The sequence below is a fragment of the Hyla sarda genome, chromosome 8 (genome assembly GCF_029499605.1).
Source record: "Hyla sarda isolate aHylSar1 chromosome 8, aHylSar1.hap1, whole genome shotgun sequence".
Lineage (NCBI taxonomy): Eukaryota > Metazoa > Chordata > Amphibia > Anura > Hylidae > Hyla > Hyla sarda.
This window is the reverse complement of record NC_079196.1, coordinates 214,637,172-214,649,920: the sequence shown is the minus strand read 5'-3', so window position 1 is coordinate 214,649,920 and position 12,749 is coordinate 214,637,172. Positions and strand designations below refer to the sequence as shown.

Genomic DNA, 12,749 nt, shown 5'->3' with positions numbered 1-12,749 from the left:
TCTATCACTGTGGGTACACTGACCATCATTGTGGGGCACTGTCTATCACTGTGGGTACACTGACCATCATTGTGGGGCACTATCTATCACTGTGGATACACTCTGGCTATCATTGTGGGGCACTATCTATCATTGTGGGTACACTGACTATCATTGTAGGGGCACTATCTATCACTGTGGGTACACTAACTATCATTGTGGGGCACTATCTATCACTGTGGGTACACTGACTATCATTGTGGGGCACTATCTATCACTGTGGGTACACTGACTATCATTGTGGGGCACTGTCTATCACTGTGGGTACACTGACTATCATTGTGGGGCACTATCTATCACTGTGGGTACACTGACCATCATTGTGGGGCACTATCTATCACTGTGGATACACTCTGGCTATCATTGTGGGGCACTATCTATCATTGTGGGTACACTGACTATCATTGTAGGGGCACTATCTATCACTGTGGGTACACTAACTATCATTGTGGGGCACTATCTATCACTGTGGGTACACTGACTATCATTGTGGGGCACTATCTATCACTGTGGGTACACTGACTATCATTGTGGGGCACTATCCCTCTGGGTACACTGACTATCATTGTGGGGCACTATCACTGTGGGTACACTGACTATCATTGTGGGGCACTATCACTGTGGGTACACTGACTATCATTGTGGGGGCACTATCTATCATTGTGGGGGCACTATCTATCACTGTGGGTACACTCTTGCTATAATTGTGGGGGCACTATCTATCATTGTGGGGGCACTATCTATCACTGTGGGTACACTCTTGCTATAATTGTGGGGGCACTATCTATCATTGTGGGGGCACTATCACTGTGGGTAAACTCTTGCTATAATTGTAGGGGCACTATCTATCACTGTGGGTACACTCTTGCTATAATTGTGGGCACACTGACTATCATTGTGGGGCACTATCACTGTGGATACACTCTGGCTATCATTGTGGGGCACTATCTATCACTGTGGGTACACTGACTATCATTGTGGGGCACTATCTATCACTGTGGGTACACTGACTATCATTGTGGGGCACTATCACTGTGGGCACACTCTTGCTATAATTGTGGGCACACTGACTATCATTGTGGGGCACTATCACTGTGGATACACTCTGGCTATCATTGTGGGGCACTATCTATCACTGTGGGTACACTGACTATCATTGTGGGGCACTGTCTATCACTGTGGGTACACTGACTATCATTGTGGGGCACTATCTATCACTGTGGGTACACTGACCATCATTGTGGGGCACTGTCTATCACTGTGGGTACACTGACCATCATTGTGGGGCACTATCTATCACTGTGGATACACTCTGGCTATCATTGTGGGGCACTATCTATCATTGTGGGTACACTGACTATCATTGTAGGGGCACTATCTATCACTGTGGGTACACTAACTATCATTGTGGGGCACTATCTATCACTGTGGGTACACTGACTATCATTGTGGGGCACTATCTATCACTGTGGGTACACTGACTATCATTGTGGGGCACTGTCTATCACTGTGGGTACACTGACCATCATTGTGGGGCACTATCTATCACTGTGGGTACACTCTTGCTATAATTGTGGGCACACTGACTATCATTGTGGGGCACTATCACTGTGGATACACTCTGGCTATCATTGTGGGGCACTATCTATCACTGTGGGTACACTGACTATCATTGTGGGGCACTATCTATCACTGTGGGTACACTGACTATCATTGTGGGGCACTATCACTGTGGGTACACTCTTGCTATAATTGTGGGCACACTATCATTGTGGGGCACTATCACTGTGGGTACACTGACTATCATTGTGGGGCACTATCACTGTGGGTACACTCTTGCTATAATTGTGGGCACACTATCATTGTGGGGCACTATCACTGTGGGTACACTGACTATCATTGTGGGGCACTATCACTGTGGGCACACTGACTATCATTGTGGGGCACTATCACTCTGGGCACACTCTTGCTATAATTGTGGGGGCACTGTCTACTACTGTCTGTGGTAGCATTCTTGCTATCAATGAGGCAGTGGTGGCTATGAGTCTGTGGGTCACACTATCTATGGGAGCACTCGGACATTATTAGGGCTCTCTGACTAGTGATGACTGTGGGGGCACTCTGAATGCTTCCTGTCTATAGCTGTCACTATGGGGACCCTCTGGGGCATTAGTTCTGCTATTAAGGGGGCACTTCAGCAATCATTCTATGGATATGATATATAACATGGAAAGCTATGGTGTAGTATGTAATGATAGAGGACAAAACACTTTATACATTAGATCAGTGCTCCCCAACCTGTGTCCCCCCCAACTGTTACAAAACTACAAGTCCCAGCATGGCCTAAAAAGCATTGGCTTTTAGGGCGTTCTGGGGATTGTTGTATGGAAGGATAGAGCCCCTCGGGATATCGGCTGGGGGGGGGTCAGCGCTGCCATCTATCCCGGATTATATAATCAGTGATTACACAATATACATTAAATATTCTGAATATAAGAAGATTACAGGTCCGGAGGGATTTATCAATATGGGATAATCCTTTAATTCCTATGTATGTCCAGGGAAAGAGATACAATGGCAATTATTATATCACACTTCACTGTCGTTCTGTATTCTATCCATGTACCAGGAGGCTCAGGATGAACAGTGTAGCCTTGTATTCTATTCATGTAGCAGGCGGCTCAGGATGAACAGTGTTGTTCTGTATTCTATCCATGAACCAGAAGGCTCAGGATGAACAGTGTTGTCCTGTATTCTACCCATGAACCAGGAGGCTCAGGATGAACAGTGTTGTCCTGTATTCTCTCCATGAACCAGGAGGCTCAGGATGAACAGTGTTGTTCTGTATTCTATCCATGAACCAGAAGGCTCAGGATGAACAGTGTTGTCCTGTATTCTACCCATGAACCAGAAGGCTCAGGATGAATAGTGTTGTCTTGTATTCTATCCATAAACCTGTGTCTACACTGGTGTTTCCCAAATAGTGTGCCTCCATGCATTGCAAAACTACAACACCCAGCATGCCTGGACAGCCTTCGGCTGCAACAGCTGGAGGCCCTTTAGTTGGGAAACACTGATATACTGTACAGCATTAAATATTTACATATTCATGAGCCGTCGCCTACTCTCCTATTAAATATTCATAAGGACAGTTTCCAGTCTATTATTGGTTGTTACTTAAACACGTGACACCGTAGGTATCTGAGAAACTGTATCTTAGCAACGGGATGCAGACCTTCCAGATAGTTTATACGGTTACCATAGTGACCGTGGAGAAGGAACGCCTTGCTTTACCGTGATTGGTTGTTTAGCTTCTGGTCACGTGACGCAGCCTCTTTCTGGACAACGATCTCCTTGGCAACGAGACGCCGTGCTACCCGATAGTGTACATCGCTACCATAGCAACCGAGGCCTAGGAAGACGCTTCCATCCTCGGTGTGTAGCTGTTCACCATGTCCGCTCAGGTGCTCGTGTCCCGCCCGCCTGCCCCACAGGGTATCCCGGCGGAGAGCCTTCCGGTACACACGGTGGAGCCAGCCTATAACACCGGGGAGCACTCGTCCTCCGGTCTGGCCACCTCCGGGTTCCGCACCGCTAAGTATCTCCTGGAGGAATGGCAGCAGGGCGGGTACACGTCTTTCTACCAGGCGTTCTCTGACCGGGACTGCTCGGAGAAGGGGCGGCATGAGGCCAAGCAGCTGGCGGCGGAGTGTGAGGCCCGGGCCCAGCGCAGCCAGGCGGACACCACCAAGAAGCTGGGGGAGCGGCTGCTGGACATCCACTACTGGCGGTCAGAGCTGGAGCGGGAGATCCGGGACGTGACGGCCGAGACCCGGCTACTACTGCAGCAGAAGAGCCGCCTGGAGAGGGCGCTGGACGCCACCGAGATCCCGTACAGCATCGCCCGAGACAACCTGCAGTGCCGGGAGCGGAGGGTCGGGGCCGAGCTGGTGCGGGACGGGGCGGAGGAGGAGCTACTGCGGGTAATCACCGAGCACCACAGCGCCCCCTGCCGTCAGGGCTGGATCATAGCTGTTAAGGCTGGGTTCACATCACGTTTTTCAAATACGGTAACCGTATACGGTTTTCTGCAAAAAAACGTATACGACCGTATCCGAAACCGTATGCATAGAGAATGCATCGTAAGCCGTATTCCAAATGTTGTGTACGGTTGCATCCGTTTTGCCTCGGATACGGTTTTGCCGATTTTTCAACCGTAGGCAAAAACGCTGTCGACCACGTTTTTGCCTCCGGTTGGAAAACCGTATGCGGTTCTTTTAACATTGTTGTCTATGAGAACCGTACACAGAATTTCAGAATACGGTTGCACACGGTTTTTCTAATCCGTTTTTGGAGTTGACACATGCGCAGATTGGAATTTCAATAGAACAATAGTAACTTTATTAAATTGCTGGAAAACTAATTCCAACAAAATAGCAAAACCGTTGGCAAAAACTGATGCAAACGGATAGAACCGTACAGGGAAAAAAAACGTATACGTTCTAATTTAGAGTCATACGGTTGCATACGTTTTTTTAGCGGAAAACCGTATACGGTAACCATATTTGAAAAACGGGTTGTGAACCCAGCCCAAGGCTGGGTTCACACTACGTTTTTCAACTACAGTTCCCGCATACTTTTTCTATCAAAAACCGTATGGGAAAAAAAAAGGATGGAACAGTATGGGAAAAAGTAAACCGTATGCGTTTTTAAACCGTATACTGTTTTTAAAAGTGCATACAGTTCCGTCAGTTTTTATAGAAAAAAAACCCATACGTTTTTGAAAATTTTGTCCATTTTTAATGGGAGGGGTCTTGGGTGGGGACTTTAGGATTCAAATGCGCATGTGCAAAGTAAAAACGTATACGTTTTTCTCGTATGGAACCGTATACATGTGCGTTTCCCATTGACGTCCATGTTAAAAAAAACGTATGCGGTTGCAGTACGGTTTTTAAACCGGAGACAAAATTGTGATCAACCACGGTTTTGACTCCGGTTTAAAAACCGTACTGCAACCGCATACGTTTTTTTTAACATGGACGTCAATGGGAAACGCACATGTATACGGTTCCATACGGGAAAAATGTATACGTTTTTACTTTGCACATGCGCATTTGAATCCTAAAGTCCCCACCCAAGACCCCTCCCATTAAAAATGGACAAAATTATCAAAAACGTATGGGTTTTTTTTCTATAAAAACTGACGGAACTGTATGCACTTTTAAAAACAGTATACTGTTCAAAAACGCATACGGTTTACTTTTTCCCATACTGTTCCATCCGTTTTTTTTCATACGATTTTTGATAGAAAACGTATGCGGGAATCGTAGTTGAAAAACGTAGTGTGAACCCAGCCTAAGCTGGGTTCACATCACGTTTTTGCCATACTGTTTTCAATCCGTTTTTCTAACGAAAACCATATGGCAAAAAAACGGATGGAACAGTATGGGACAACCGTATGCGTTTTTAAACTGTATACTGTTTTTAAAAGTTCATACAGTTCCATCCGTTTTTATATAAAAAAAAAAACATAAGTTTTTGATAATTTTGTCCATTTTTAATAGGAGGGGTGTTAGGTGGGGACTTTAGGATGCAAATGCGCATGTGCAAAGTAAAAACCGTATACGGTTTCCCGTATGGAACTGTATACATGTGCGTTTCCCATTGACGTCCATGTTTAAAAAAAACGTATGCGGTTGCAGTACGGTTTTTAAACCAGAGTCAAAAAATTTAAATTTATTTGTATGTTTTTCGTTATGCAGGAGGTTGAACTTATTAGAAATGTGCAGGATCTTCTGAAGAGGACCCTTGATCAGACCATCCAGCAGATCAGGTAATGGGGAGATCTGGTGTCGGGTGCAGTGGTTTCCTCTCCTGAGATCTGGTATCGGGTGCAGTGGTTTCCTCTCCTGAGATCTGGTGTCGGGTGCAGTGGTTTCCTCTCCTGAGATCTGGTGTCGGGTGCAGTGGTTTCCTCTCCTGAGATCTGGTATCGGGTGCAGTGGTTTCCTCTCCTGAGATCTGGTATCGGGTGCAGTGGTTTCCTCTCCTTAGATCTGGTATCGGGTGCAGTGGTTTCCTCTCCTGAGATCTGGTATCGGGTGCAGTGGTTTCCTCTCCTGAGATCTGGTGTCGGGTGCAGTGGTTTCCTCTCCTGAGATCTGGTATCGGGTGCAGTGGTTTCCTCTCCTGAGATCTGGTGTCGGGTGCAGTGGTTTCCTCTCCTGAGATCTGGTGTCGGGTGCAGTGGTTTCCTCTCCTGAGATCTGGTGTCGGGTGCAGTGGTTTCCTCTCCTGAGATCTGGTATCGGGTGCAGTGGTTTCCTCTCCTGAGATCTGGTGTCCAAATCTTGAGTAAATATTTTTTCCTTTTCAGTTTGATAATCTGATTGGTAACCAGGGCCTGGCTTAGGCTGGTTCACATCACGTTTTCTCCCATACGGGAGAGCATACGGCAGGGGGGAGCTAAAACCTTGCGCTCCCTTATGTAATTCATTTCAATGAGCCGTCCGGAGTGAAACGTTCGGTCCGGTCGGCTCATTTTTGTGCTGTATGCACTTGTTCCCCGGACCTAAAATCGTGGTCAACCACGGTTTTAGGCCCAGTTGCAAAAGCGCATACGGCGCAAAAATGAGCAGCAACAGATTATGGTTTTCTTATATCGGGAGGAGGGAAGATGAGGTTTGTGTTACCGTATAGCTCGCACACATCCCAATGGACAACCTCTGCACTGGTGCCTTCTAGAAGTAACGTCACCATTAGGAATAGTGTCTATGAACACATTTTATGATCACTAATCTTTCTACAATCCTTTCAGGATAAGCTGTTGTGTGTGTACATAAGGATTAGCACTATGTATGGCTATTATAGGACTTGTTTACCAAATTTATCACCAGTTTTCCCTTTTAAAAGGGTACTCTGCCCCTAGACATCTTATCCCCTGTCCAAAGGATAGGGGATAAGATGTCTGATCGCGGGGGTCCCGCCACTGGGGACCCCCGCGATCTTGGCTATGGCACCCAGACATCCGGTGGACGGAGCAAACTATGCCAGATGACTGGCGATGCGGGGTGGAGGCTCGTGACATCACAGCCACGCCCTGATAGTGACATCACAGTCACGCCCCCTCAATGCAAGTCTATGGGGGGGGGGGGGCGTGGCAGTTGTCTAAACGAACGCCGGGTGCAGCAGGGAGATTCTTGGGGACCACCGCGATCATACATCTTATCCCCTATCCTTTGGATAGGGGATACGATGTCTAGGGGCAGAGTACCCCTTTAAGGCTCTTTGTCTCATTTTCAGTTATTCCTCAGCTGTAGACCAGATGCTTTGGTGTCTTAATACACTACACACACACAGAAGATGAGATCCTACTTCTCTATGGGGGAGATTTATCAAAACCTGTCCAGAGGAAAAGTTGCTAAGTTGCCCATAGCAACCAATCAGATCGCTTCTTTCATTATTGAAAAGGCCTCTGGAAAATGAAAGCAGCGATCTGATTGGCTGCTATGGGCAATTCAGCAATTTTTCCTCTGGACAGGTTTTGATAAATCTCCCTCTGTAGCTCTATAGTGCACACAGAAGAAGGGATTCTACTTCCCTATATCTCTGTATCACACACAGAAGATCCTGATTCCCATGTATCTATAGCACACACAGAGTATAAGATCATGCTCCCTATATCTCTATAGCTAACCTTTAGAAGCAGCATTGAGGACATTATAGAGCAGTACTGAGAAGTGTCAACTATGACTCCTACACTATGGTGAAATACAATACTTACCAGAGCGTTAAACAGCTTTTCTGTGTCTCTCTCCGCTTCTGTCTCACTCTGCAGCTAACTTCTTCTCCCCTTCTCAATTCATATGAGTTATATGGGCAGCATGTAAACCCCATTACCCAGTACACATTGCAACTTCGGTTGCCCCATAACAGCGAGAACTGGCATTCCTCCTATCAGTGCCAGTCAGAGTTATCTGTAATAGTACTGTCTAGAGATTCAGTGCTGCCAGTGCCCCTGTTGATGGCGCTTATAGGAAGTTTCATTGTCTAGTGCACTGTTTTCCAACCAGGGTGCCTCCAGCTGTTGCAAAACTACAACTCCCAACATGCCCGGACGCTGTCCGGGCATGCTGGGAGTTGTAGTTTTGCAACAGCTGGAGGCACCCTGGTTGGAAAACACTGGTTTAGTGCCTGCACAGTGCAAGTGCCCCCCATCGCAGTAACAGCTTGATGGCCGTCGCGCCCCCTTCTCATAGACTTTCGTTGAGGGGGAGAGCGTGACGTCACGAGGGGCGGCCCTGAACACGGTAACCCGCATACAGCCGTTCGGAAGAATAAACTTCCGGAACCCTGGGGAGCGGAGCTCCAGAAGCAGGGCAGCGGAGAACTCCTTTAATCCTGACATCACGAGCACAGTGTTCTCTGCTGACATCACGAGCACAGTGCTCTCTGCTGACATCATGACCACAGTGCTCTCTGCTGACACCTCTGTCCATTTTAAGAACTGCCCAGAGTAGGAGAAAATCCCCATAGCAAACATATGCTGCTCTGGACAGTTCCTAAAATGGACAGAGAGGTCAGCAGAGAGCACTGTGCTCGTGATGTCAGCAGAGAGCTCTGTGTTCCAAAAAGGAAAGAACTTCCTCTGTAGTATTCAGCAGCTAATAAGTACTGGAAGGATTAAGATTTTTTAATAGAAGTAATTTACAAATCTGTTTAACTTTCTGGCACCAGTTGATAAAAAAAAAAAAAAAGTTTTCCACCGGCGTACCCCTTTAATAAAATAAATAATATTAGACTAGCTGTGATCCGGAGGTCACACCATCCACAGCCCTCCTAATAGGCAGATCAGCAGCACGCTATCCCTTTAAGCAGCCTGTAAGTACATAATAAAGCCGCAGAGTGGTTTTACAGTATCCTGCATTAAAATGAATTGCCCTGATAGGGTTTACAGCCCTGAGTGTTATCTATACAGCTTAGATGTAAAAACACAGGATCTGGGGAGAGATAAGCGTCACAGTTCATCTCCTCTGTCTGTGTCACCATCCGGTCCCTTAAGACTCGGCTTAATCATTAACCCTCAATAGTTTAATAGGTGAGATTAATTGATAGGGGAATGTTCCATTGAGGATTTGTAGCTCCCAGCTTTATATCCGGCAGAGCCCTATGTTCAGTAAAAGGGGTTATTCAGCAATAACAAAACAGAGCTAAATTCTTCCCAAAACAGCACCACACTTGTCTTAAAGGGTACTTTGGTGGAAAACACATTTTTTTTTTTTTTTTTTTTTTTAAATCAACTGGCTCCAGATTTGTAAATTACTTCTATTAAAACATCGTAATCCTTTCAGTACTTATGAGCTGCTGAAGTTGAGTTGTCCTTGAGTTGTCCTTTTCTGACACCTGTGTCGGGAACTTTCCAGAGTAGAAGCAAATCTCCATAGCAAACCTTTTCTGCTCTGTGCAGTTCCCGAGACAGACAGAGGTGTCAGCAGAGAGCACTGTTGTTATACAGAAAAGAACAACTCATCTTCAGCAGCTGATAATTATTGGAAGGATTAAGATTTTTTTTTTTTCAAATCAGTTTTTTTTTCAAATCTGTTTAACTTTCTGAAGCCAGTTGATATATAAAAAGAAAGTTTTTCCTGGTATACCCCTTTAATCCTTCCAGTACTTATCAGCTGCTGTATAGCTGAGAGGAAGTTCTTTTTAAATTTTTTTTATTCCTTTTCTGTCTGACCACAGTGCTCTCTGCTGACACCATACTGTCAGTATCAGGAACTGTCCAAAGCAGGAGAGGTTTGCTACGGGGATTTATTTCTGCTCTGGACAGTTCCTGACATAGACAGAGGTGCCAGTAGAGAGCATTGTGGTCAGACTAAAAGATTCAAAAAGAAAAGAACTTCCTCTGGAGCATACAGCAGCTGATAAATACTGCTACGGGGATTTGTTTCTTCTCTGGACAGTTCCTGACATAGACTGAGGTGTCAGCAGAGAGCACTGTGGTCAGACTAAAAGATTCAAAAAGAAAAGAACTTCCTCTGGAGCATACAGCAGCTGATAAGTACTGGAAGGATTAAGATTTTTTATTAGAAGTAATTTACAAATCTATTTAACTTTTTGCCGATAGTTGATTTAAAAAAAAATAAACAAAATGTTTTTCACCGGAGTACCCCTTTAAGGTTGTGTGGTATTACAACTTGACTCCATTTACTTCAATGGAACTGAGCTGAAAAACCGCTCACAACCTGCAGAGGTCACCCAGCATTCGAAAAACCAGTTTGAGACCCCCGTTATAGATGATAGGTTACACGGCATTTTTTTTTTTAAATTAACCCTTTTGTCATCCACAGATCTGCCATCCTTAATGAGGTCACCCAGCATTAGAAAAACAGAGCTGTTGGGTGACCTCTTTAAGGGTGGTAGATCTGTGGATGACAAAAGGGTTAATAAAAAAAAAAATGCAGTGCAACCTATCATCTATAACAGGAGTCTCAAACTGGTGGCCATCTAGATGTTGCAAAACTTCAACTCCCAGCATGCCCGGACAGCCAACGGCTGTCCGGGCATGCTGGGTGTTGAAGTTTTGCAACATCTGGAGGGCCACCGGTTTGAGACCCCTGATCTATAACAAATGGCAATATAAAGACATAGAAATGATATGCTGCATTTTTATAGACCACTTACTGGTCATGGCAGGGCCGGCACTGCCTATAAGCAAAATAGGCAGCTGCCTAGAGCGCCCTCTTGATGGGGGGCGCCACTCTGCCTGATGCAAAAAAATTAGACAACCAGCATCCAAACCACTCGCTCAGCCAGCAGCAGAGAAGAGGAGGAGGTTTGTTACAGTGTGTCACCCCAGAAGTAAGATGATTACACGAGGAGGGGGTCTGTACTGTTAGTGTGTCACCCCAGTAGTAAGGAGATTACATGAGGAGGAGGATTGTTACAGTGTGTCACCCCAGTAGTAAGGTGATTACATGAGGAGGGGGCTTGTTACAGTGTGTCACCCCAGTAGTAAGGTGATTACATGAGGAAGAGGTTTGTTACAGTGTGTCACCCCAGTAGTAAGGTGATTACATGAGGAGGGGGCTTGTTACAGTGTGTCAACCCAGTAGTAAGGTGATTACATGAGGAGGAGGTTTGTTACAGTGTGTCACCCCAGTAGTAAGGAGATTACATGAGGAGGGGATTTGTAACAGTGTGTCACCCCAGTAGTAAGGAGATTACATGAGGAGGGGATTTGTAACAGTGTGTCACCCCAGTAGTAAGGAGACTACATAAGGAGGAGGTTTGTTACAGTGTGTCACCCCAGTAGTAAGGAGATGACCTGAGGAGGTTTGTTACAGTGTGTCCCCCCAGTAGTAAGGAGATTACAGGAGGAGGAGGTTTGTTGCAGTGTGTCACCCCAGTAGTAAGGAGATGACCTGAGGAGGTTTGTTACAGTGTGTCACCCCAGTAGTAAGGAGATGACCTGAGGAGGTTTGTTACAGTGTGTCCCCCCAGTAGTAAGGAGATTACAGGAGGAGGAGGTTTGTTGCAGTGTGTCACCCCAGTAGTAAGGAGATGACCTGAGGAGGTTTGTTACAGGGTGTCACCCCAGTAGTAAGGAGATTACATGAGGAGGAGGTTTGTTGCAGTGTGTCACCCCAGTAGTAAGGTGATTACATGAGGAGGGGGTTTGTTACAGTGTGTCACCTCTGTAGTAAGGAGATTACATGAAGAGGAGGTTTGTTACAGGGTGTCACCCCAGTAGTAAGGTGATTAAATGAGGAGGAGGTTTGTTACAGTGTGTCACCCCATTAGTAAGGTGATTACATGAGGAGGAGGTTTGTTACAGTGTGTCACCCCAGTAGTAAGGAGATTACATGAGGAGGAGGTTTGTTACAGTGTGTCACCCCAGTAGTAAGGTGATTACATGAGGAGGGGGCTTGTTACAGTGTGTCACCCCAGTAGTAAGGTGATTACATGAGGAGGGGGCTTGTTACAGTGTGTCACCCCAGTAGTAAGGTGGGGTGTGTCAAAGGGAGGAGCCAAAGGGTGGAGTCAAGGGGGAGACAACATTAGCTTTTGCCTAGGGGGGCAAAAATCCTTGCACCAGCCCTGGGTCATGGATTGTACTGCAAGAACAGTATAATTTGTAATTATAATGAAAATTGTGTTTTCTCTGCAACACTCAAGTAAGTCTTCTCCAACCTGTGGCTCCCCAGCTGTTGAAAAACTACAACTCCCATCATGTTCTGACAGTATGAGAAAGAAAGCCTGCAGCTGCATCTCCTTCCTCCTTGTTGGCTGTATCATGTTAGATAGCTTTCTTGGTTATAGACGAGGTTTCTGAACATTTATATCACGTATTCCTCCACTTTTCCTCCCCGTTCCCTCCCACAGTTTGCAGTCTCTTAAAGGGGTACCCTTTTCTGTCTGACCACAGTGCTCTCTGCTGACACATCTGTCTGTGGCAGGAACTGTCCAGAGCAGGAACAAATCCCCATAGCAAACCTCTTCTGCTCTGGACAGTTCCTGACATGGACAGAGGTGTCATCAGAGAGCACTGTGGTTAGACAGAAAAGAACTACACAACTTCCTGTGGAGCATACAGCAGCTGATAAGTAATTCAAGTTTTAAGATTTTTAAATAGAAGTAATTTACAAATCTGTTTAACTTTCTGGCACCACTTGATTAGAATAAAATTGTTTTCCACCAGAGTACCC

The 12,749-nt window shown here is 45.9% G+C and overlaps 1 protein-coding gene across 1 annotated transcript in view; it reads left to right on the top strand.

Annotated features, from left to right (window-relative positions):
• Nucleotides 1-3,370: 3,370 nt before the first annotated feature.
• TEKT4 (tektin 4) overlaps nucleotides 3,371-12,749 on the top strand; it is a 73,884-nt gene continuing 64,505 nt past the window's right edge. The window contains exons 1-2 of the mRNA XM_056536842.1: nucleotides 3,371-4,022; nucleotides 5,802-5,872. Of these exons, the coding sequence (XP_056392817.1) occupies nucleotides 3,492-4,022; nucleotides 5,802-5,872 (602 nt within the window). The 5' untranslated portion in view covers nucleotides 3,371-3,491. The remainder of the gene's footprint in view (nucleotides 4,023-5,801; nucleotides 5,873-12,749) is intronic.